We start from the raw sequence: 25,526 nt of genomic DNA on the forward strand, positions 1-25,526 counted from the left end.
TGCTAAAACCACTGAGTTTATCCAGAGCTGGGTGAAAGAAACAGCAACCTGGCACTCCTCGCCCTTAAACTGACTGTAAAAATTACTGATTTTATTATGTGCTTCACCCTCACTAGAACATAAGCTCTATGAAGGCAGGGATTTTTTTTTTTTTGTCTGTTCTCTTCTATATTCTCAACTCTCGGAGCAGTAGCGTGCACATAGCAGGCATTTAATAAACACGGAAGAAGAAACTAGGGGAAGGAGCGAAAGAAGGCACGGAGGCGGGAGAAAAGGAAGGACAGCGAGGAAAACGGGAAGAACGACGGGAGGGGGGCGGAGTTAAGAAGTCCCGCTCAGCCTCGTTGCGGGTCCCCGGGAAGCTCTCAACTCCCAGCAGAACTACAACTCCCAGTAGGCCCCGGGGGCCAGGACGGGCCGACGCGACCTAGGCTAGACCGGGTTCCAGCCCGCCAGCCTCCCGGAGTGCCTTGCGAGAGCGGGCGCCATCGCAGCGCCCGCCGGGACTTGTGGTTCGGCCCGCGGGTGGGGGGTGGGGCCGGGTATGGAGGCGGGCGGGGGCCGGGGGCGGGCGCAGGCCCCTCCCCCGTCACTTCCTGCCGGGCTGCGGGCGCCGGAGCGGCTCTTCAGCGTTTGCGCCCGCGGCCGCCGCGTCTGGCTCGGCTCCCCCTTCCTCTGACCCCCTCCCCCCGGCCCGGCGGCGCCCGCCTCCTCAGCGGCCACTCCGCCTTTTCCCTCCGCCGTTCCCTTCCTCCTCTCCCTTCTTCCTTCCTTCTCCTCTTCGCCGCCCCCGCCGCCGCCGTCGCCGCCCAGGACCGCCGGCCGGGGGACGAGCTCGGGGCAGCAGCCAGGTGAGGCGGCCGGGCCGGGCCCGGCCTGGCGGGGCCCGCGCGGGCGCCGCGGCGGTGGGGAGGGGGGCGGCGGGTGGGGCCTAGGCCTCGGCGGGCCCGCGCGCCTGGCCTTCTTCCCCGGGCCTCTGTCCCGCCCGCGGGGCCTTCCCGGAGGAGGCGGGTCCTCCCGCGCCCCCCGCCTCTGGGCGCCCCGCGGCCTGGACCCCAGGAGTTCCAGCTCCTCCACCCCTTGCTGGGGCCGGAAACAGGTGCCACGGCGCCTTTCCTAATTCCTCCTCGTGCGGGGGGATGCTGAAGTTGTGCCTGGGGCGGGGGGTGGCGTGGGGGTCCCCGCTTCGAGTCCCTGATATCCGGAGCGTCTAAATCGCAGCCACATCTGGAGCGTAGTGGTTACGAACACAGCCCAGGTGTCCAGCACGGGTACAAATCCCCGCGCTACTCCCTTAAGCAAGTCACTTAAACTCTTTGTGTCTTGGTGGGAAAAAAAAAGGGGGGGGGCTAATGGGGTTCCTGCCTCTTCAGGCTGTTAAGGTTCCGTGAAATGGGGCGTGTGAAGCGCTTATCAGAGTGCCAGACCCACAGCGTGTCCCAATAAACCGTCTGCATAATTTATTAGCGTGATATTAAGGTATAACTTAGTGGGTCAAGTGGGATAGAAGTTGACCTACCTACCCGTTTGGGTTTTCTTTGAGGCAGAAATGCGAAGCTCGCCCACCGCCAGCGCCGGGCTTTGTTTTGGGTTGTTAACATCTGAAAGGGGCGTCCGTTTAATTGGGACACTCTGGAAGTGGGCAGTCTGTAAAAGATGCTGTTATTTCCATCTCCTGCGCAGAGCCAGCTACAAGATTTTCACCAGCTCCCTCCGTGTGAGCAACCTGTCCATTTTTTTTTCCCCCCTTCCCCTGCCATCATCCGGCTTCTTGTTGTCATTTCATTTCTGGGAAAGTTGCTGGCAGAAGCTTTCCTTGAGTTCAGCAAACCTTTTTGGAGCACTTGCTCGGTGTGTCAGGCTCTGGAGGGGGCGATGTTATGATGCTGGCAAAAAGTATGTCTGTCCTTTCTTGCGTTACATCTCTAACTTCTAACTTTTTTTCACTGCAGCTTTGCTTTTATTCCCTCCGTCCCTGTTGGCCGAGTTTCCTTTTAAGCCCTTGCCCCACCTCCGTGTTGCAGTATTGCTTATGTGGAAGTTTTCTTCTGTTCCGGCGAAGATGTGTGCTTCAGTCTGTTCTGCCTCTGTTCTCTGGCTGTGGGGACGTTTTTAAGGTCACTTTCCCTTCTGCTTGTAGCTTTAATTGTTTAGAGGGTGGTGGAAAGAGAGTTAATCCGGGTTTTTGATTGATCTTGGCCTTTCAGGAATCAGTGTGCTTACCAAATATAAATTACGTTGCTGCTTGTTGAAGTAAAAACTAAAAATACAGTTGGATGGTAGAGGGAGCAGTTTCCGTTCTCCTGGTGACAGGTGGGATTTTTAAAACAGCAACTTTATTTAAAGATACTGAATTTCTTTTAATTCTTTACTTAGTTGTATGTATGTACCTTTCCTTAAAGAAATGCAACTCATGGGGGACCAGACTTACAAAAAAAGTAGTGTGTGTGTGCAACTGAATGATCCTCTTGCATGGCAGAGTTGTTCCAGGTAGTAAATTTCTTTACGAATTTAAAGCTGGTTTGATTTATACCGGTCTCGGTAACATGTAATGTGAAGTGGACTCTCTGTTTTTGACATTTTCCTATAATTTTCTGACAGTCTTACCGTCATTTCTAGTTAAAATCTTTGTTTGGATGACTCTTCAAAAACGCCTAAGAAATAGCTGTACAACAGCATGTCTTCTGCCACACCGAAAATTGTAGTGTTGGGGAAATGATGTTTTAATATTGCAGTCGATAACTTTTTTAAGAAAAACCTTTATTACGGAAAACATGGAAAAATTGGATAACTGTAGAGAACCCCCATGATTGGTCACTTAGCTTTGACAATAATTAACTTGTAGCCAAGGTCATCTTGTTTCATGAGGTATCTCCTACCCGAAACTGGGTTATTTTGAAATAAATCCTAAACATCATATAATTTTACAAGGTTATCCCAGACTGTTAATAGGTCACAAAATTTACTTTTAGTGGAGTCATAGTTCTCATTTTGTTTATTGGTCTTCTCATCTCTGTTTACACATGATTATTCTACAGCAGAAAAAAAAAAATGAGCCGCCGCATTAGCTCTTGGTTCAGTGCTTATCCCACTCAGTCATGTCCAGAATATTGCCTTGCTTTTTTTGTGTACAAAAGCAACAGTTCTTGAGCTGTTAGTGGCTATAACCGAAAAGGAATCAGAAATACAGATGTCCCTAAGCCTGTTTTGGTGGAGACCTACCTGTTAAACCACTTATAATGGAGAATAACTGTGTGTCAAAGTTAAACTGCAGTTAATAGTTTTTTTTTTTTCTTTCCCTGTCCCCCTCTTTTTTTTTTTTCCAGTTAATAGTTCTTTTTTTTTTTTAAGATTTTATTTATTTATTTGAGAGAGAGACAGGGAGAGAGAGCATGAGTGAGGAGAAGGGCAGAGAGAGAAGCAGACTCCCCGTGGAGCTGGGAGCCCGATGCGGGACTCGATCCCGGAACTCCGAGATCATGACCTGAGCCGAAGGCAGTTGTCCAACCAACTGAGCCACCCAGGCGTCCCTCCAGTTAATAGTTCTTAATGAAACCTTCAAAGTTTCTTTACAGTAGTTGTGTAAATATGCTGCTATCACGTTAGGTTAAGAATTAAGTAAAGGATGTTTGATTTCAAAACTCTTGTAGAATTATGTTCAGTGAGTATGAATGAATTTCAGAGCCTAGATGCTCATGTTTTTCTATTTTGTCTGAAAATAAATTTTTGCTAGAATTGAAGTTGAGAGGAGTATTACATTTGTCACTGTTACTTAATTTTCAGATTGTTGGTCATGTACTGTTTACATCTTTTCGACAACTGTAATTTGCTTTTAGATTATTGTAATTTCAGTTGTAGGGTTACTTTTGTGCTTGATCAGGTGTAGTGAAAACGTATGTTGTGTTTTACTTACTACAATCTGGGAGTTGGAGAGGGATGTGCATACCTCTTAAAATTAGAAAAAAAAATCTGGTATCTAAGAAAGACCACAAAATATGCTTTATTTAAAAAAATGCTTAGTGCTTCCCAGGAGGCTTAAAGTCAAACTTTTTTAAGTATTTGGAATTGTTACAATAAATACAGTTTGTTCAGACTAAATTGCTCTCTTTTAAGATCCAGCCAGAAAACCCATTTATATACAGATTATTTTAAGTTTAGAAATGAGAATGACTCATAGAACTTTTCCCCCCTCGTTTCTGAAGTCTTATCCATTAACATTATTCTGAGTGTAATCGTTAAACGGTGGCCTGTACTGTGCTGTTTCATCCAGTCTCCCCTCAGTAAGACAATGAAGATATTTAATATAGGAAGCACAGAGTGGCTCTCAGTTTGCAGGGCAACTTTCTCTCTTTTGCCCTTGTACTGGATGGAGTGAAAGTGAAATTCACCAGCATAAAAATGAAACTTTCATGAAAAAGGCATCTTCTCGTTGGATGTCATAAGTCAATTCCAGGGACCTTGTTTTTATGAGCCTCCACACTGGATTGTCTTATTGGCTGTCATATTTAGTGGCACAGAAGTGCTCAGTTTGGGGAAATGTAAATTCTTCCCCCTCAAATGAGAGCTTTTGAGGTTGCTTTCTTTCTCTCAGAATGGGATTCTGGAGCATTCAGAAATGTTTAGAGAATTTTTTTTTTTTTTAAGATTTTATTTATTTATTTGACAGAGATCACAAGCAGGCAGAGAGGCAGGCAGAGAGAGAGAAGAGGAAGCAGGCTCCCCGCGGAGCAGAAAACCAGATGTGGAGCTCGATGTGGGGCTCCATCCCAGGACCCTGGGATCATGACCTGAGCCAAAGGCAGAGGGTTTAACCCACTGAGCCACCCAGGCGCCCCTAGAAAATTTTATGACAGATTTTTGTTTCACTCTAGACCTTTTGGTTCACTCTAAACCTGTAACAGGTTGTTTTAAATTGTAAACTTTTGGTGGCTGAGACCTTTGTAGCTAAAATCCTTCTGGTATAATTTTCGCTAAGCTTTGCCTTAAATAAAACCTTATTAAAATCAAGATTAAGCATTTATTTTGTTCCTTAAAGTGTAATTTACGAGTTAGAGATTGAGCTAGAGGACATGTTATTTGCTATCCTTATTTTTCTCTGACATTTTATTATGAAAATTTTCAAACATATAACAAAGTTTAAAGAATTTGACAATATGCCTCTTTATCTACCACCTGCTTTCTGCCGTTGACATTTGACTCCGTTTGTTTTGTCATGTCTGTTCCATTTGTCTGTCTCTTTGAATTCATTAATCCATTTTATTTTTCAGTACGTTTCAAAATAAATTGCAGCATCAGCACACTAAATACTTGAGCATACATAGCCATCACAGTGAATTTTTAAATTGAGGCAGGTCTGTAAGGTGTTTCTAGACCTTTAAAAGCCAAGGGCTTTGTGGATTTTTGTTTCCAATTTTGCTTTGACTCCAGAACTTTTTGCTTTATTGAAGAAGTGTTTAATGAATTTTTGCAACAGCGTGTGCTTATGTATAAATCAGGTATTACAAAGCTGGAATAATGTTGGCCAAATCCTTTGTTCTCACCTACTAAGGAGATAATAGGATTACAAATATATAGCTATGTTGATCTTAACAAATACTACTGGATGGTTGGCTTGGAGATCTGTTTTGCTGAGAGTTAAATGCTTTGAATTAGAAAACCTTACCAAAGAAAATTGTTACTTAAAAATGGTAAAATGAAAAAAAAAAAAAAAAAGGTAAAATGAGGAAATTACTGCAAAGAGCTTAATTTTTAAAATATGTACATTCCCAAAGTAGTGAATAAGGTTGATGTAAAAGTGATTTATATTCTCTAGATAAGAGGAAGTAGAAACAAATTCTCTGCAGACTTAATTTATATTTTCTGGAATGTTCATTTATTTGTTAAAGGAGTATTTTCAGGGGACTCCTTCAAAGTATATTTACTGAAAGCAAAAGTAGGAAAATCTATCCAAGAAGGTATTTGCTTTCGATTAAAAATTAGTCTTATGAATATTAAATTTGTAGCCCATCTGCTTCTGTTTAATCTGGAATCTAATTTAGAGGAAAAGTGTGATGACTTTGTGAGTTTATAACAGTAATGAAGCAAACCAGGCTATTTTATTATAATATGATACAGAGGTCATAACTGTTCTGAAGATTTTTGTTATGTCTACCAGACTATAAACTCTAAAAAAAAATTTAAGTGCCCTGGGGTCTTTGCCTAAATGGAAACTGTTCATTAGATTGTCTCTGTAGTTGATATAGCTTTGGAACTGGTTGCCCAGTGAGTGGGTTGATTTTAGTCAGCATGTTCTCTGTTCCCATTTAAAATGTTTTTTACAAGTGGTGTGTAGCTATAAGTTTATATTTATAGATGTTTATGTGGCTGAGGACAGGATTAGTAAATTTGCTGGATAATAATACTTGCTACTATTTATTGAGCTCTTAACATGTGCTAGGTAGGTTAGGATTACAGGGTGAGGGTTACTTGATGCAGGAAAGGAATCTGAAGGGTCAGATTGAATTTATCTAATGATGTAAAAGCTGCTGTTCAGCGAGCTCTTCCTTGGTGCTAAGAGTTGAAGTAGACGCTTTATGTTGTGTTTCTGATACTGGAAAATGTCTCTGTAGATGTCAGTTCATAGTGGCCGTGGATACTGAGGCGTGTCTGGGAGACCAGGTAACTGGAGTGGGGTCCTGAGCTCTTTCCACTGAACCATACTTCGTCTCTAATTATGCTCGAATGCTTTTTGTCTAGGGCATTTTTTTCTGTGTGTCACCAGTGCTTCATCTTAGCTAGGATAATTTTTTGTTTACTAGAACATCAGACCAATTTGGAAAAAAGTCTATTTCAGTAATATGTTTTTAAAATGAACTCTACTCATCATTCCCGTGAAATAGACTTAACAGTGTACTTTTGTTGTGATTGCTACAGCCGCATTAAAACTTGTAGGTTGAGGGGCGCCTGGGTGGCTCAGTGGGTTAAAGCCTCTGCCTTAGGCTCAAGTCATGATCCCAGGGTCCTGGGATCGAGCTCCGCATCGGGCTCTCTGCTCAACGGGAAGCCTGTTTCCCTTCCTCTCTCTCTGCCTGCCTCTCTGCCTACTTTTGATCTCTGTCAAATAGATAAATAAAATCTTAAAAAAAAAAACAACAAAAAAACCTTGTAGGTTGATTCAAAGGTTTTTTTTGCGGGGGGCGGGGACTATTTAGAAGTAAATGGGGAGGAGGATACTTCATTAGCCTGTGTGTTGTAGGAGGCTCTCCCCTAAATTATTGCTATAATTCTTCATGAAATTTGTTAAAAATGATTTATGAACTATATACAAGGTTGTTAAGAAAATTAGTTTCTTCAGAATTTTAATATTCCACTGTTGGATATGCATTCACTAAACTTCCGGTTAACTTTATAGGACTCCGTGGTTGTTGCCCTCTTTGCCTCCCAGCAGTGTCTAACACCCGTTTGCTGGCTGATGATATTGGAAATATTTCATGTAACTTTCTGTTTGGTATTAAACTGCCTCCTGAACATTTTCTTTTTTGCTTTCTTTGAATCAGTGTTCACCTGAATAGGAAGCCTCTTTGGTTCTCCACCCAGGAAGTAGTCCTCTCTTAATGGCTAGTTGTAAAAGCCATTAGATCAGTGGGGGCACCTGGATGGTTCAGTCGTTAAGTGTCTGCCTTTGGCTCAGGTCATGATCCAAGGGTCCTGGGATCAAGCCCCATGTCGAGCTCCCTGCTCTGCCAGAAGTCTGCTTCTCCCTCTCCCACTCCCCCTGCTCATGTTCCCTTTCCGGCTGTCTGTCTCTGTCAAATACATAAAAATCTTTAAAAAATTAAAATAAAATAAACAAATAAAAGGGGTGCCTGGGTGGCTCAGTTGTTTGAGCGACTGCCTTCAGTTCAGGCTATGATCCTGGAGTCCTGGGATCGAGTCCCTTATCAGGCTATTTGTTTGGGGGGGGGGCTGCTTCTCCCTCTGCCCCTCCCCCTCTCATGCTCATGAGCGCGCGCGCTCTCTCAAATAAATGAATAAAATCTTTAAAAAAAAAAAAAAAACAAGTACAAGGTTAGATCAGTGAAATTAAACCTGCCCATTGGATTTGGGGTTTTCATGAGATGGTGTGTAAGTTTCCATTCTGTGTTTTAACCTTAACGGAGGTGACTGTGTCGTCTGGAATGACATACATACATACATTTCATTAACCCTGAAAAGGTGTCGGAAATATGTCTTTTCTGGGGGTGAAGTGAGCACATTCTGCTTCTTATTGTCTATATTGGCTGCCCTCAGGTACGAGCTTTTAGATCTAACCAGATCTTGGCTGATTCTCTCATAGTTTTACTTTTTGAAGTCCATACTTTCTATAAATTAAAATTAACTGAGGCATGAATTTTCTAGTCTTGCAGATTCCACCCTGATACAAACAGGGCCATTGTCTGCTGATGCCATTGTGATTTTGTACAAAATGCTAGGCAGTCCTTTCTTCTGTCAGAAAGAAGATAATTTATATGTAATGATAAGTCTGATTATGCCTGCAGGCTTATGTTCTTTGTTGCACAATTTGACCAACCTGCTCACTGAAGCTCTTTGACCCTTCACCTAGATGACAGTCAAGTAGAATTAGGTAACTAAATTCCCTTTTTGTTTGTAGTATAGTGAACCTTTACAGTCTGGAACATTTAGAGCATAACTACTGCTGGGTACTGATTTCCCTATTAACAGAATTTACCTGTTGAAGCACCAAACATAAAAAAAGAATAAACATTTTTTTGGATAAAGTTCTTCCTAATTTTGCTGTTTTTTTTTTTTCTTTCTTTCTTAAATAGTGTGTTTTGGACATGATATGTCATTTTATAAAACCAGTTGTAGTATACCCTAAGAAAGTGACATCTAACAGCTAACTTTGATATGAAATATTCTGCTTTGCAAGCATTTCACCTGTATTACCAGCGAATCCGTTCAAGCAGTACAGTTAATATTTTATTAATCATATGAAATTGGTGGCAGTGACTCCATTTAATACAATAAAAGGTTGAAGCCTCTTAACATATTGAATAAAGCGTTTATTATTCAGCTCAGCACCAGATTTGGACCCAAACTCAGATCTCCAGCCAAGGCTTTTCTCCACCATAACCAAACAGCCCTATGCTAGCTGGTTTGCCCTTATCCTAAATAAGCATTTTGCAGCCAAGGGGTCTTTCTGTTCTTATGTGTCTTCTTTAGTTATGTTACTATGAGTTAAAATGCCACTGTGAATTATTTACTTAAATTTGTTCAGGTTCAAGGTTATTCTTGTATTAGTGTGAATTCTGCAAGGACAGGGACTGGAACTTACTTGTGCACCGCATTCTCCCTAGTGTCTAAAATACTGCCTGCAAGTAGTAGGTGTTCAGAAATTATTTGTTGAATGAATACAGCAATGAATGTAATTCATCTTTTGCATTCTAGTATGTTTTCTTGAGTGGGAAACTAAAGGAGTTAGGCTTAACCCCCAGTATGTCTTTATCACTGCTTGGAGAAAGTGCGTGCTATGTAGCTACTCTGGTAATAATCATAATGGCTTTAGATTATCCTTTGAAAATGGTTGGGGGGTTTCAGGAACTGCGTTGGGTCACGGGAGGTGAATGTGTATGTGAGTGTCAGCTCTCCTTGTTTTGTGTGAAGATGTCTAAGATCCAGGTGGTTACAAGCTCCTGTATTTCTCCCCTCTCCTCCTCTTCCCTTTGCTGTAAAGTTGTTGGTGGTGATTTCTTACTATTGTCATTGTCTGACTTGAGCAGCTCCCTTTTTCCATTCTTATTTATTTATTTATTATATTGTAATTTTTTAAGCCTCTGGGTTGGGCTAAAAAAACGTAGATACCCAAACCTTCCATAATTGTTCAGCACAGAGGGACTTAAATTGACAGAAGCCCCCAAGAGTAGAAGGCATGAGCTGTCCTAGGTGGTCTTTGGGCTGCTCAGAGGCCTTTTCCAGGTTCCATTCATGCTGGTCTTGTGAATGGGTGAGATTATGGAGCAACAGACTTCTAGACTGGGAATTATTAGTATACTGTTTACAAGAAGGACTCGAGTTTAAAACACCGTGAAACAAATTAGTTATTGTTTTATTTCTGAAATTGTTTGGACAACGAACAGCTACTTTTATCTTCTAAGTCACAGTAACAGTGAGAAATTGAAATAAGTGAAATTATGTTGTTAAAAATGCAAAAGGCATCTCAAGGTAATGAATCGTCTTTGTTACTGACTACAGTTGACCTGTGAGCAACTTGGGTTTGAATTGCATGTGTCCATTTATATGTGGATTTCTTTTATAAATACAGTACAGTGTTGTATATGTGTTTTCTCTTTGTGATTTTGTTAATATTTTCTTTTCTCTAGTTTTATTGAAAGAATATTGTATATAATACATATAAAATGTGTGTTAATCAACTGTTTATGTTATTGATGAGGCTTCCGGTTGCCAGCTAGGCTATAGGTGATGAAGTCTTTGGGGAGTGAAAATTATACATGGATTTTTGACTGTGTGGGGTTGGGGGGTTAGCACCTCTAACCCCTGCATTGTTCAAGGATCACCCGTACTACCCTTTGAAAAGGAAGATAACTCTAGATAAATCAGATCTGAGAGTTTGAGAATTAAACTCTAATGTCACCTGAAATCCAGTTCTAAAGAATGATTATGGTTTGGATTTACTAGAGGTAATGTGCTTTTTGTATTTTGTAATTTAATATAAGAATGTTTGTGTATAAAGTACATTTTATACTGTAAATTTTATAAATATAAATGTAAATTTTATACTGTCTAAATTTTCCCATGCAGTTGTATTTGCATGACCAAGTATATGTTAAGGACATTTATGAATAAAATATTTAACTGGTAGTTAAATGAGGGAAAAACCATGTAAGTTTAAAAACCATTTGTGTGATCAGACCGTGTATGATGCCCAGTTTCTTTCTTTAAAATTAGTTTCAGGGTATTCATCTCTCTCTTGTGGTCATATCTCCACAAGTACTCTACCCAGATCCCAGGCATTTGTGTCTTACGTGGATCCTACACAGTGTGCTGCTTCAAGCCCTGACAGCGTGTTTTCAGAAACTTCCCTACTTGTAAAGCTTAGGTTTCCCCCAAACTTGAGCAGTATATATCTTCATTGTCAGAAATTATCTACTCTAGTAAATTATTGTTTCTTATTTTCTAGGAGTTTCCTAACCACATAACCTCTCAGAACTGAACCAAAACAGCATTATTCCTGGAGCACTTCTTTTTAAGGTACACATAATTTGGCTCTGTAATTTCAAACCTGTTCATAATCTGTTATTTTTGAATTCTTGAATGACTTGTATGGAAAATTACTTTTACTTCTGGCTGGAATGTTAGAGAAATAGAAGAAATTGTATGCAGTCTGAATTTCTTTTTACTCTTGAGATTTAATTAGAAAGTAAATGCAGGGAAGGAAGGTTGTTGGCAAGAATGTAAAACCCTTTAGCCAGCACTGCCGTGTACTTGAAATGTCGAGACGTGAAAATTGGCCACTAGAGTTGTCATTAGACATAACTTGGTTGGTAAGTATCTTGCTCACAGCAGCTTTTGTAGGTTGCCTTTGATTTCTCAGATTGTTTATGTGAAACTTGGTTTTCAAACTTGTGGAAATAGTCCAACATTGTTTTCTGTCATGAGATAGGGGTATGAGTCAGCTCCATTTACTGCTGGCTGCTTGTGATCATCTAGACCAAAAGTTTTTTAAGAGTTGAGGGTTTTACAGTTTTACACAAGGCACTGCAGAATACACTGCATCTGCCATTACTGCCTTGTGTCGTAGCACATCCCTCTGAGAGCTGAAAGCGCAGCACCATACCGTCACGGAGCTAGTGAGTAGTGGACAGCTCAAACCCAACTTTCTTTGGGAATAAGGAAACTGAAGCATAAGGAATCAGAGAAGTTGTACCAGGCTCAATGAATGGGTTTACACTGTGTTTATTTAGTGCTTTTCTTTTCAAAGGACTAAACTGTTCCCATACCAAGCCTCAGGATTTCTTCACTATTTTAGCTCTGCGACTGCTACAGCTGAGGCTTTGCCTTACACCCTTTTACAGTGTTCTGGGGAAACTGAGGCACCAGGCAGTGGACTGCCAAGAATTGGATAGATAATTGCTTTCTGGTTTGGGAGTAGAATTAAAAGCCACAACTCAGAAGTTTAATCTGATTTAACATTGTTGGATGCTACTTAGCAGCAAGGCTGGTTTCTTAGAAACTGGGTCTTGGCTCTAGTCTGTTTTGCATGAGGATGATGGTAGATGCAGTTGTGTTTCTAGGTAGATGGCACGTGGTTACAGAGTACAATTTCCCTCTTCTGAAAGGAAACGCCAGTTAACTGTTACGTTGAACTAAGCCCCTTATTTAAGAATCGGTTACACAGTGCTGCTATGAATAGTCACTCATTTTAGTTGGTTTAAGATATTTCTCTGTGTTTTTATAAGTTTAGATTTTAAAAACACTTCCATGTTCACAAAAAATAATATGTGTTTGACTTTAGTTATTTTTAAGATTTCCTCCTAGGGAATGGAAGAAGAGAGCTTGGTAAGGTTGCAATGCAAGAAAAGCAAGTAAGGTTTGCAGCTCATTAGGCTGCAGAGGTGAAGTTTTTCACTTTAGTATACAGTTTGGTGTGATGGTTTTTCCAGGATGAACAATTAATAATGAATTCTCTTTGAGGAAGTTTTTCTTTAAATGGACCACCCAGTGGTTCCATTTGTGTGGAAAGAAAATCTCCCGTTGCCCACTTGGCACCAAGCCAAGTGTGAGACAGGGGCCACATTCAGTCACTTGGATGCAAAGATCTCAAGCAGCCTGGGTTGTTTGCAGGCATTATTTTTGGATGATTTTATTGTCTTACAAGTGATTGTGCCTCCTCAGGGCTACTTGTCCCGTCTTTCTTTTGAACACCAAGTACATAGTAATTTTTTTGTTTTGCTTTTCCCTCTATCTTAAGAAGTTTGACCATATTTCTTTTTAAAAAACCTTTTTTATTTTTGGGTAATTTGATGTATGGGCGTGCTGTTGGATATTATTTGCTTGACATTGCCATTGTTATTTCGAAATGGTTATGTAGGAGTATAGTGATTGCCATGTTTCTGTATTTGTGGCTGCCCCGCTTGCGGGTGTTTAGATAATGTTTGGAGTCAATGAATTGCTGTTCTGGGGATCAGAGCCAGGATGATGGGTGCTGGGCAGGGGTGAAGGTAGGGAGGAGTGGTGGTGATTGTGGGCGCGGGGTGAGTTTGATTGTAGAAAACATAAAACCACATTGCAACTAGAAAGATGTGTCCAAAAAGGGTCTTAGAAGTAGCTATTGAATGTGAAGGAATGATGTGGGCATTTTAGGTGTATTTCAAGGCTATTATAGGAAATATGGTTTATTCCTTAGCTTTTTTATTGTTGGTGACAAAGTTTCTCTGAGAGAGGAGCCTCTTAAAACCTAGAGAACAGATTAATAGCTTTACATTTGGTTGCTTGCAGATCTCTTTTTGTGTCTTTGAGGAAAAGTTTAACAAATAGATTTTTTCTAGCACTTGAGAATGTACAACATGCCATATGAGGTTTCACATGTAGTAGATGCTTAATAAATTTTTGTTGAATGTTGAATGAATATACTGTCCTGAAATTGCTGTTCATACAGCTGATGCTTTATCCTGGCAAGGAATTAGAGTGCTCTTGTGTCTGTGTACCCAAGCTACGTAAGATTTGATGGAGGACAATGTTTGTGGCTATCTTAGCTTGTCCAGAATTGGGGTGACATCTTTTCTCCTTTTTTTCTCTTTCTTTCTTTCTTTCTGACATATCATCACTTACTGCAAAGGGGAATGATGTGTTGAACACAAAGTATAGCTACTTCATTATAAGTCATGTATTACTCTAGTTACAAATTAGATACTAAAAGTGATGTTTTTCCATAATTGCTGAAGTAGTTGTTTCATATTACAGAGATTTAACATCTGTTAGCTGAAAGTGAATAAGACTAAGCACTCTGTAATAGTTCTGTAAACTATTTCTAGAAGAATCTATCTTTTTGTTTATTAAACAGATCACTCAAATGGTGCACTCAGTATGCCCTAGTCTTGGTAGATCACCACCGAGTGAGAAATTTGCATTTGTGTCTCATCACTTTTGCGGATTATCTTTTCTGGAGAGAGAGGGAGACAGCAAGCCCTCTCAAGAGTGGGGAGAGGGAGAGAGCATCTCAATCTGGCTCCATGTCCGGTGCGGAGCCCACGTGGGGCTTGATCTCACGACCCTGAGATTATGACCTGAGCCAAAATCAAGAGTTAGATGCTTAGTCTACCAAGCCACCCAGACACCCCTGTGCCTGATCATTTATTTATTTATTTATTTTTAAAGATTTTATTTATTTGATGGAGAGAGAGAGGGGAGGAAGCAGGCTTCCCGCGGAGCAGAGAGCCTGGCGAGTGGCTCGATCCCAGGACTCTGCGATCATGCCCTGAGCTGAAGGCAAAGGCTTTAACCCACTGAGCCACCCAGGCGCCTGTGCCTGATCATTTCTTAACACATTATGTATAATTTTTAAAAATGCTTAGGGGTGCCTGGGTGGTTCATTTAGCTAAGCATTCAACTCGATCTCAGCTCAGGTCTTGAACTCAGGGTGATGAGTTTGAGTCCCACACTGGGCTCCATGCTAGGCATAGAAAATACCTTTAAAAAAAGTGCTTCTGTAGAATTCATGTGTCCGTATTCCCCTTCCCACAACCCATTAAAAAGTACATGACGCTTGTGAAACAGAAGCTGCCAGCCAAAGTGAGACTGTTTTTATGAGAAGATTTTTGTGTCAACAAGCTGAACTTGGGACTTGGAATTAGGAGTCTTTTTAAAAAAAATGTGTGTGTATACACACACACACACACACACAAATATATATATATATTTGTAACTCTGTCCTCTCACCTCTGTGTTCCAGTGCTTATATATGCTATGTAAATATGAGGATTTGAGAATAAGATGAACATGTTTTCCTAGGTCGGTTTCTAAAGCTCTAGAGATAAGAGAAACCAAAAGCCCTCTCGACTGTGCTGGAGGCAGGAGGCAGGGAGATAGTGGCACGACACAGGCTTAACAGTTCAAGTTGTTTCCGCTGCTAAGGAAAGCTGGTCTTTATGTTTTCAGTTTTCCACCTAATTTTACTGTGTGTAAAATACTGTTCATTTATAAGAAGACTGATAAATCATTTTAATCTCTTTGGAGTCCCTAACTTATCTGGTGGCAAGTAGTCCTTAAAGATAGCCTCAGAAGAAAAGACACGTTTTCAGGTAAGGATTTAATCTTCAGGACAGGGTAGTACTGTTGAGCAACAGGTGCTAAATTTGTACAGAAGTAGGATCTCCAGAATTCCCTGATTCCCCTGAATGTTGCTCTGCACTCTATAAATAGCAGTAGTGAGAAGCTTTATTTGTTATTCAAGTTATGTGGGTAAATAATATATTTTATCCCATTTATAACTATATTAACTGCCTGGCTTCTCTTTGTCTGTTTGGGTGAAATAATAGCCCCAGTTTTTTACAGCCTTTTGAAATAAAAAGGGGATTTTCTTTTCCTAAGAATATAAGGTTCTTACTAGTGAGATTTTATTTTGTGGGTTTGTATACGTGTACTCAAAATAGCATCCATAGCTCCTCTGTCCACTAGGTAGCAGTAACTCCTGCCTCCCATCCAATTGGCAACAACCAAGTAATGTATCCAGAGCAGTCTTTGAAGAACTGAATTGTCCCCACTTGAGAATCACTGCAGTAGATTCTCTTTTCAGGCTTAAAGACACATGGGAGCATTCATGTGCTAATGGGTACTGTTTGTTGAATTTTGGGTATTGGTTATGGTGAGCGCTAGAAATTTAAAGACCTGTACAGCCTTATTAGGGTTTTAGAAAGTCTTTACTTGCAGTTTTGAACTCCTTGTTTCAACTAGTTATACAGACAGAACTCCAGGTGAACTGAAGGTAACATTTTTGGGGCAGTCTTAATTAAAGGCCATTTGTTCCCTTTTCAGCTTCTGGAAAATCTGTGTATTTATGTCTGTGACTGGAAATGCTGGCTGTGGGCCTGCTGTAGGCAGCATTAGCCAAAAAAGATCTCCTTGAGCCCCACCCTTTCTAAATATAGGTCATTCATTCAGTCTCATACTCTTAGAGGCGCCCAGGGCAGGATTGGGTTGCTGCTTTAGGGATGCAGGTAGGCCCTGGGGGCAGACACTTTATTTTTGGCTTATTTTTTGACTTACTAGAGGTTGGTGATGTGAAGTTGTGAGTACACTGTAAATGGTTTTGGGTTTTTTTTTTTGGTAGAAAAATGCCCTCAAGACAGTTTAGAAAGAGAGGGAAGAAGGGAGTACAGGAGGTTTTGGGGGCCATTGAGAGAGAAATATTTCTATTTTGGCAGCTGAAGGACATCAAAACAATGAAACAAGGTCCTAGCTGATTTCTGGATGGTTCTGGAGTTGTTTCCTGATGTTGGCAACCTGTCCACCAGGGCAGTTATCTAGTCTTTAGTGGATCTCCACTGTTCCTTTGTGTTGACTCCAGAAGTGAACAAGGAACAGCTGCGGTGTGGGGGATTTTGCTGAATAAGGTGATGCTCTGTCTCTCTAACCAAAGTCATGTTTGAGCTGAGGTGTTTGGCTTGTTGTTGTTTTTAGTTTTGCAGTTCTTTCTGCTCTCAGCAAGAGAAAGTGTGCCAGAACTCCCCAAGCAGCTGAATTGCTCTGGTCGTTCATCTCTTTCTAAAGGTCCAGTTTTAATTAAAAATTATTCTGAGACTTTATCAAAAATTAAGTAACAATTACTCTGTCATAGAACTTTTTTTTTTTAGGATTTTATTTATTTATTTGACAGTGAGAGAGAGAACACAAGCAGGGGGATTGGGAGAGGGAGAAGCAGGCTTCCTGCTGAGCAGGGAGCCCAATGTGGGGTTTGATCCCAGGACCCTGGGATCATGACCTGAGCCGAAGGCAGGCGCTTAATGCCTGAGCCACCCAGGCGCCCCTGTCATAGAACTTCTGATTTGTTTGCTGGTTTCTGTTTTGGTTATCTTTCTCTACTCTTTGTGGCTATTGGTTATTTTGGGGGTACTCTTGACTTGCTTAAACATTTTCAGCTTTTTGAAGGATGACCCTGAACATAAGCAGAGTTGTCCTTATTTTTGACTTACGAAGAAATTTAAGTGTATTTAGAAATAATGCCTTTGGAACTTAGAAGATGAAGTAAACTGTCTCCTCTGCTCCCTGGGTTCCACTCTCCAGCCGCACCAGTGAAATTACCAGTCAAATCTGTTCCTCTCTTCTTCATCTTCTCCACTTTCGCTTTTAATCATGAAAACCCTGTAGAATGTTCTTTACTATTCAAATAATTTCTCAGGATCCTGCATGTTAATGTAGATGCAAATTTTGTTTGGGGCGTGTAACTAATGAGAGCATCTCAACAAACCTCATTGGAAAAAGATCTTTTACTGTCATAAGGAAAAAGAAACAACAAAAGTGAGAAATTTCTGTCTTTCTTCAGTCAGTCTAAAGGAAAACTGTAAGGGTGCCAGTCTGAGCACATGGCCCTTTGGTGGAAACAGTGGTGACATTCACCCATTAATGGTCTCAGGAATCCAGTGCGCTTTCAGCTTCTGATACTTTCGAGGCCAGCAATCTTTACTGTATCCCATGTAGTTATGGAAAGCCTCTTCCTATTTTTTTAATTGGCCATTTTGAACATAGGCTGTAGTTTGTAATTCTTAATATTCAACCATGAATATCATTAAACTCTACTGATGCTCTTTTTAAAAGAAATAATGCAGAACAGATGGTTATTGCAAGTCATTTAAAGCAGTATCAGAAAATCACAAGGCCAGAGACCTCACTGTGTACCGAGAGGAAACCCACCTCTAATACATCCGCGGAGCTACAAGCTCAATGGGACTATTTTCATTCTTGAGTAGGTGATGCCAGTTTTGACTGAATATTGGCAATTACATATCTCCTCTATAATTTACCTTTTTATTTTCTTTCCCTTACAACTTTTAGGTAGAACTTTAGACTTCATAGCACTGAATTAACCTGCACTGAAAGCTGTTTACCTGCAGTTGTTCACTTTTGTTGAAAGTGACCATGTCTCAAGTTCAAGTGCAAGTTCAGAACCCATCTGCTGCTCTCTCAGGGAGCCAAATACTGAACAAGAACCAGTCTCTTCTCTCCCAGCCTTTGATGAGTATTCCTTCTACTGCTAGCTCTCTGCCCTCTGAAAATGCAGGTAGACCTATTCAAAACTCTGCTTTACCCTCTGCATCTCTTACACCCACCAGTGCAGCTGCAGGTAAGCGTATGAATCCAAGTGTCTTCTTTTTCAAATGTTTTCTTACCCTGTTTTTTGATCTGATAAGTAGATTGGAGATGTAGGGAGCTCTCACATTACCTTCACGAAGCAGAAGAAAATATTTACACCCATGCTGCTTTATTCCAGATGTAAAACATCGGGTGTATGCTGGTTTGTCGGAAGCCTGAGTTGACAGATCATTTCAAAGTGTTAAGAAAGGGAATTGAAAACTGAACTATAAAACCTAGCTTATTATAAAGTGGTGGCCAGCAGAAAGGATTGAACAGTAAATACCACTTTGGATTTGTATTGTTGTATGGAAAAATTCTGCTTTTTAAATTATTTCCCAGAACTGACAAAGAATTCTTGTATGTGTAAGCCCTTGTTTTAAATGTCTGTAAGATTATATCCCAAGCAAGGGAACAGCCGTATTTACCGGAAAGCAAGAGAGTAGTGCATTAGCATTTGTTAATTTTTATTTTGAACAAGTATGTTTAAGTTGTGATTTCAGAGGTAGTTCAGAAATCACAGTGAGGACCAATTAGAAATTGAACGAAGAAGCACAGATTTTTGAAGAGGAAATAAGTTCAGAAGCATTTAAATCTGACTGTTAGGAAAATAAAGATGAACTAAATGTGCTTGTTGGTGGGGCTTGTGGCTGGCTCAGCCTGAAGAACACGCGACCCTTGATCTTGGGGTTGTGAGTTCGAGCCTCACATTGGGTGCAGAGATTAGTTTAGAAAAAAAAAGTTTATAAATAAATGTGCTCGTTGATGAGAAAAGACTTGAAACACCTGAAAAATAAATAATCTTGAAAACAATATTCAGCTTCCCAACCCTTCCCCAGAGTGGCAAAACCGATTACATGGGGTGCCAGCGTGGGTGTCTCCGTAGCAGAGTCACCTTCTAACAAATTCTTTCAGCCCCTTGTGCTTGACAATTTCCCTTGCATTTCCTCCTCCATTTCTCATTTCCTTTACTTTATAAATCTGTTCTTAGAGTGTTGGCTCTCCCCCTCTGACCTGCATGGCATCTCTCACCCTACCTCTAGGCTTCCTTGGACGGGCTCACCAGAGAGCCATCTTGACTTGTCATAATACCCAACACGTTCAGTTTTCCCCAAATTTGCTGTTGGAGACCATCTTCAAAGGAAATGTCACAGACTGTTTCAGTCCTTTGGGATTTATTGCGTTTTCTTCTAATGTATTCTTATATCCACATCCTACTCACTTTGTAAAACTCCTGCCTGCCAAGGCCATTTTATTTAACTTGTGTAAGTCTCAGAAGTAGATAAAGTCTGAGGATGGCAGCCTCTGGAGATAAGACTAGGGGATGCCCCAGGAACGAGAAGGTAGCCGTGTGGAACACGACAGTCGTTGTTTGAGAAATGGCATTGGCACGTTGAGCTTTGTGCAATCACCGACAGGGTCGGGCTGACGGCTCTTGTGGTAACGAGTGTGTCTGGGCTCACAAGACCTCCGTGTTGTTCCCGTGGTTGGTTATAATAACAGTGCTTCATCTGATTTCAAATCTTGCTTGCTGCCATGGTTCTCTCTCTTTGGAAGACACGCTCTCCTGGGGTCCCTGGCTTGGGCCGGTTCAGAGCAGACCCCAGCTATGCCTTCAGGCAGGCGGCCCAGCGCGGTCTGCAGCTGGGCGTCGCTGCTGCCCTGCCTCCTTAGACCGTTGTGTTCCCTCTTCTGATCCCCGGGAGAGCAGCAGTACTGTACACTGCTAGTTGACTTTATTGCTCTGACGTTATTTTTCAGTTCCTTCTAGCATGGCACACCCCAAAGAGAAAACCCCAATGTGTCTTGTGAATGAGTTAGCCCGTTTCAACAAGATTCAGCCTGAGTATAAGCTTTTGCGTGAGCAAGGTCCAGCTCACTGTAAGGTAAATATTGTCCATACTGCTTGTGCATTTATAACCCACCAGGAATGTTTTCTGTCTTTATGTTGCTCCAAGTGGTGCTGTGATTCAGAATACGTACTTTCCAACCACTGAGGCTGTCTTCCAGAGATGCAAAAGTCTAGATTTTGGCAAGTCACTTCTCTTCATCCTTGCAGAATGGGTCAAAGGAAAGACATGCTTCTTTTTGGGATGTATGGCTTTTAAAATTCCAGTTAGTGTGTGGTTGTGTTTAGGACTCTGAATAGAGAATTCCCAAGCACCTGTGAATGATTTCCTGTGAATTTTCCAGGCTCTGGGCCTCCTGGCTATAGCCTGCCTCTGACTCCTTTCCTGCTTGTTTGCACGTGTACCTTAGACCGGGCAGGGAGTGGAGGGGAGCAGGAAATCCATTCCGCCACTTGTTAGCAATCCAGGTAAAAGGTTTGAAGATGAGGGTTAGAAATTAGTCTCAGAGGGAGTCCTTTGGGTAGTCTCTGATTTCACTTATCCTTGCCTTTCCCCATACCTTAGAGAATGGAAGACTGACTGTAATTTAAATTTTTACTATTTTTTATTCAGGACCTCAGTCTTTGAAGCTTGTTTGATATCTCTGCTAATGTAAATCTTGGAACTTAAATGTGTGTATATCTGGCTTTATCTTTGCAGCTGCAGTGTGAGAGAGGGTATGGTATCAGAGAGAAGGAATCGGATCTCCTATTTCTGATCCTAGCTTTGCAGTAAAGATAATATAATTAAGGATGAGTTAATTGGTCTCTTTATACCTCATTTTTCTTGACATGCAAACCTCAAGCCTTGAATCAAGTTTCCCATTTCGTGTGACTAAAAGTAACATCAGCCACAGTCCTAAGTAGGCACCAAAGTGTGGTTAGGTGAGTCCCCTTTGGTGTGAGACAGATCTGGGTGTAAATCTCAGCTTCTTCTAGCTGTGTGACCTTGGGCAAGCTACTACTTTTTTTGGAACCTCAGTCTCTTCTGTAAAATGGGGATAATACCTACCCAAATAGGCCTACTGTGAGAATTAAATGAGAGACTATATGTTAAAAGTGTGGAGCACAGTGCCTGGCAGTTAGTGAGTGCTTCAGAAATGGTAGTCATTATCATTACGCATTTAAGAAACAAAGAAATTTCTACTCAGGTGAAGTTAGTTTTAACATTCTAAAGCATGATCATATTTGAAATGTTTCTTTACTTTTGGAAGGCAATTAGTGATTTTCTATAACTGTTCTGTTTCTGCTGCAGGATTTTTTTTGCGGACCTTAACTTTGGGATTCCCTTTATTAACTGTTTTTGGTACTTTTTGCAATATGTACTTATCATTTAAACTTTAGTGGTACTGTAGGTAATTTGGCTGTGTGTTCAATCTGTAACTGGCCCCTCCCCCGTTTATTTTTTAACCTTCAAGTTACTGAAAGAGGAAAAGTGACTCCCTCCTAGGTGACTGTTAGACTCTTTAAAAAGTCAGTGGAGTGATATCTTTCAATTCTATTAAAACCTAGATTGTAACCTCGCTACCAACCCTCCACGTGGGAGGCAGGAGAGCGGCAACAGCGCGGATGGGGAAAGTGCTGGAGAAAGGCAAGACTGTTGATAAAATTAACTCTTTGTTTTTTTAGCTTTTTCCCCTCAGTGTCTTTCCATGAAAGGATCATGAACTGCCCGGGGGATTGCTCAGCGCTGCGGGCACCTGCTCTTTGGCTGCTCGGGCTAGCCGCGGGTTTGAGTCCGTGCTCTCAGTGCTAAATGAGTAACCTTGTGAACTGCAGCTTTAATTCAGGGGACCCCCTAAGGGTTCAGTGGGATGAGGATTTTTTAATTTTTCCCCTTTAGTGGAAGCTGTATACTGGGGGAATCCTGAAGTTAAGACCTACAAGAAAAATCGGCTGTGAAGGCAAGTCGCACCCATCCCTTTAGGCACCCAGTTTCAATGATCTGGACATTTTCAGATGATGTGGATGAATTCACATCAGCGTTTCTTACGTAGATTATTTGTAGATGCAACAGGGTGCTAGCCAGTGATAAAGAAAAGCAGAAAAATAAAAGCTCCAGTTGGTTTTGCTAAATTCCACACTAGTGAGTCTCAAACTTCATGTACGTCGGAATGATGAGGGGAGTTTACTAAAGATACATTTGCTCTGGTCTCCCCTCTTACTCCTCAGTCAAAATCCCTGGGCATGTGTATTTTACCAGCCCTCCTGGATGAGCACCAAAGTTAGAGAACCACTGTGGTATGATGGGTCATATTTTTTGACCAAGTATTAATTCAGTTCTGATAGGATTAACATAACCTAATTTTAAGAATGGAATATGTATTTGGGTTACCTTTATGCTTAAAAAGGAATAAAGAGACTTGCCATTGTCAGCATTTGCTGAAGACAGAATTTGCTGTGTCGGATGCCTCCTTGAGTTCAGAAACGTTTCTAGATCTTTGCTTGCTGTGGATCAGATTTTCTTCTGAAGGTGGAGGGAGTGTCTGAATAATAAAGTCTTAGGAAAGTAGAAGGTAGCGTTTTAAGAGCCTGGGTGATATTCCCAAATTTATGCCAGTTTTTGTCCTTCTGGGATTGTGTTTTCATACAAGAGACCACACATTCATGAGAACATCAAAACAAATGTCTAAATTTATATGAGATACTACTATGTGTCTTAATCAAGTTTGCTGTATTTCTTCCATGAGAAATAGTTGGAAGACAGTTTCTATTTGGATGACTTCCAAATAATCGGTGTCTAATATTTAATATGTAGGGAAACATTTCTTAATCTCTGTGCTTACCCCCATTTTTCAAAGCATAGTTTTGTCATAGAATGCTATTCAATGCTGGTCAATTATATATATATATGTTTATAAAAACAACAAAAAATGGGGATGAAGGGATAAATTGCCAAGATAATGATCAGGCCTTTTAAACCAAGGCCCTAAGAAATGTTCAAGGTCCAAGTGACATACTGTAGTCAACATCAGGTATCATGAATTGAGAGCTCACAATTTTCATTTGTAGGTGTTTACAGTACAGCTAACACTTGGAGATCAGCACTGGGAAGCTGAAGGAACTAGTATTAAAAAAGCCCAGCACACAGCTGCTGCCAAAGCTTTGGAAGGAACAAAATTTCCTAAACCCATAGTCCGCCCTTTTCGTAGCGAAGGAAGGAATCCAGGTATTATGCGTGGGCCAAGACAGGTTCCTTTCAAAAGTGTGTTTAGAGGTACCCGTACAGTATGTATATGAATTCTTTCTTAACTAACTTGTTGACTTTGAAAGCACAGTTTCTACACTACCAGTGGCAAACGCTTACCTTTTCAGAATCCTTAACCATACTCAAAATCTAAAGCATTGGTTCCCAATCTCTGGTCCCGTGACTCCTGAGGATCTGGAAAGAAGGTCCTGAGAGGTGGGGGGTGTCACCAAACAATTTTCAAGGTTTCAGAAAAGCTTCGCGAAAATATCTTTTGTTCCTCGATAGGGTTGTACTGATTGCCAAGCATGTAGGCCTTAGCTGGAATCACTTCAACCCTGTGTGGAAATACCAGTTATAAGACGTTGATCAGAAACCCTCATTGTCGGTTACATGTCTCCTGATCATTAAACAGAATGAGAAAATACCTTGAATATTTATTACTTAAATACTTTTAGTAGATAGTATCTCTTCAAACAAGGGATCCAAGCTGGGAGAAGACAGTAGAGAAGAGCGTCTGATAAACGCTTAGGAACCACTGACGTACCTCGGTGGGTGGGAGCGGCTCTGACCTGTCAGGCACACCAAGCCGTCCCGGGCCCTTTGGACACAGGAAGAAATCAGAGGGCTCTTGGCCACACCTTTCTTGTTGCTTTTAATTTCTTTGTGGTGTTTTCAGATTCATTCTCTACTGCAGGTAAATTTTCTGGGTCTGAACTGCTCTTAAGATGACTTAGGTTACATTAAAATGCAACTGTATGAATCATATAAAAAGTAAAATTCTTATGTTAGGAAGAGAGAAGCTGGTTACTTCTATGACCCTCTGATTTTGCAAACCCAAAGATACCCTTATAGATTTGATTCATGTACTAAATTTAGTTGCACCAGTTATAGTACAGAATCAAGTCATTTTTTATTTTCCTCTACATACATCCTAAAGAGGCATATTAAAGTGGATTTTTGTGGGCATTTAAGTTGAACTTTGCCATTGCTAGTGTTGTTCTGTGTTTGATGTGAAAGTGTTGTTTTCACATGTGATTGTGCACTGACACTACTCTTTCCAGCCTGGGTTTTCTTTTTTACATGTGTTTTATGGTTTATGAACTGGATGAACTGAGAGGAAAAAAAGTTAGACTGTGAACAGTGTGCATTTTTACAGTTGATAATTCTTTTTTTTTTTTTTTAAGATTTTATTTTATTTATTTGACAGAGAGAGATCACAAGTAGGCAGAGAGGCAGGCAGAGAGAGAGAGAGGAGGAAGCAGGCTCCCTGCTGAGCAGAGAGCCCAATGCGGGACTCGATCCCAGGACCCTGAGATCATGACCTGAGCCGAAGGCAGCTGCCTAACCCACTGAGCCACCCAGGCGCCCCTACAGTTGATAATTCTGAGATAACTTTACTTGCTCTTGTTTATATGGCAACAGAACTCATTTTCCTACAAGTATTCTCACAGGTCAAATCCCAATGTAAATACCGAGATTGGAAATACCTGAATATTTTGCGACCCTCATCTGTCTTCTCCAGATACAATTTACTTGTCTCTTCCTCAGTGATTCCACATCTTTCCTTATAGCACACATATCCTGTTGTGTAGTAATTTTTGAGAGTGTTTGTGTTATTTGAATCCTCTGGGGCAAGAATTGTATCCCCTTAAGCACAGTGCTTTGCATCCAGTTAGTATTTAATACGTGCATCATTCTGTGAAATAGTGTGCATAAACCTACTTCTAAGTGTAAGGCAATAACCCAGCAAGTCAGTACAGTCAGAGTTTTATTGGATAAGGATTCCCAAACAGTAAAATGATCTGGACAGTCATAAGGAATTTTTTTTAATCGTGGATTTTGATGTGCACTAGAACTGATTTCTAATAACTGGAATGAGTGGCTTTCACTGATAACATCTTATGCTAGTTGTTGCCCCTCTGGTAGCCCTTACGGTGTATTTTGTGCTGTTGACTGTGTATTAATATCTAGAAATCGCAGCAGATTCTTGGATTTCCTGACCTGATGCCTAGCAGTGAAGTACTTAGATCCTTTCATGAAATGCATTATGAGTCCAGTTAGTAGAAAGCATGCTGTTCTTTCTGATTTTAGTGACAGTCATTCTCG

The 25,526-nt window shown here is 41.0% G+C and overlaps 1 protein-coding gene across 9 annotated transcripts in view; it reads left to right on the top strand.

Annotated features, from left to right (window-relative positions):
- The first annotated feature begins 770 nt into the window (after positions 1-770).
- The window catches only part of STAU1 (staufen double-stranded RNA binding protein 1), a 55,801-nt gene continuing 31,045 nt past the window's right edge, over positions 771-25,526 (top strand). For 3 of the 9 annotated variants that reach the window (XM_044262866.1, XM_044262868.1, XM_044262871.1), the window contains exons 1-5: positions 771-851; positions 11,177-11,247; positions 18,046-18,334; positions 20,104-20,228; positions 23,243-23,447. In XM_044262866.1, the coding sequence (XP_044118801.1) occupies positions 18,130-18,334; positions 20,104-20,228; positions 23,243-23,447 (535 nt within the window). In that variant the 5' untranslated portion in view covers positions 771-851; positions 11,177-11,247; positions 18,046-18,129. Of the gene's footprint in view, positions 852-11,176; positions 11,248-18,045; positions 18,335-20,103; positions 20,229-23,242; positions 23,448-25,526 lie in introns of those variants that run through there. The other 6 variants (XM_044262869.1, XM_044262870.1, XM_044262872.1 and 3 more) reach the window with 4 other exon arrangements.

This window comes from Neovison vison, chromosome 8, assembly GCF_020171115.1.
Source record: "Neovison vison isolate M4711 chromosome 8, ASM_NN_V1, whole genome shotgun sequence".
NCBI lineage: Eukaryota > Metazoa > Chordata > Mammalia > Carnivora > Mustelidae > Neogale > Neogale vison.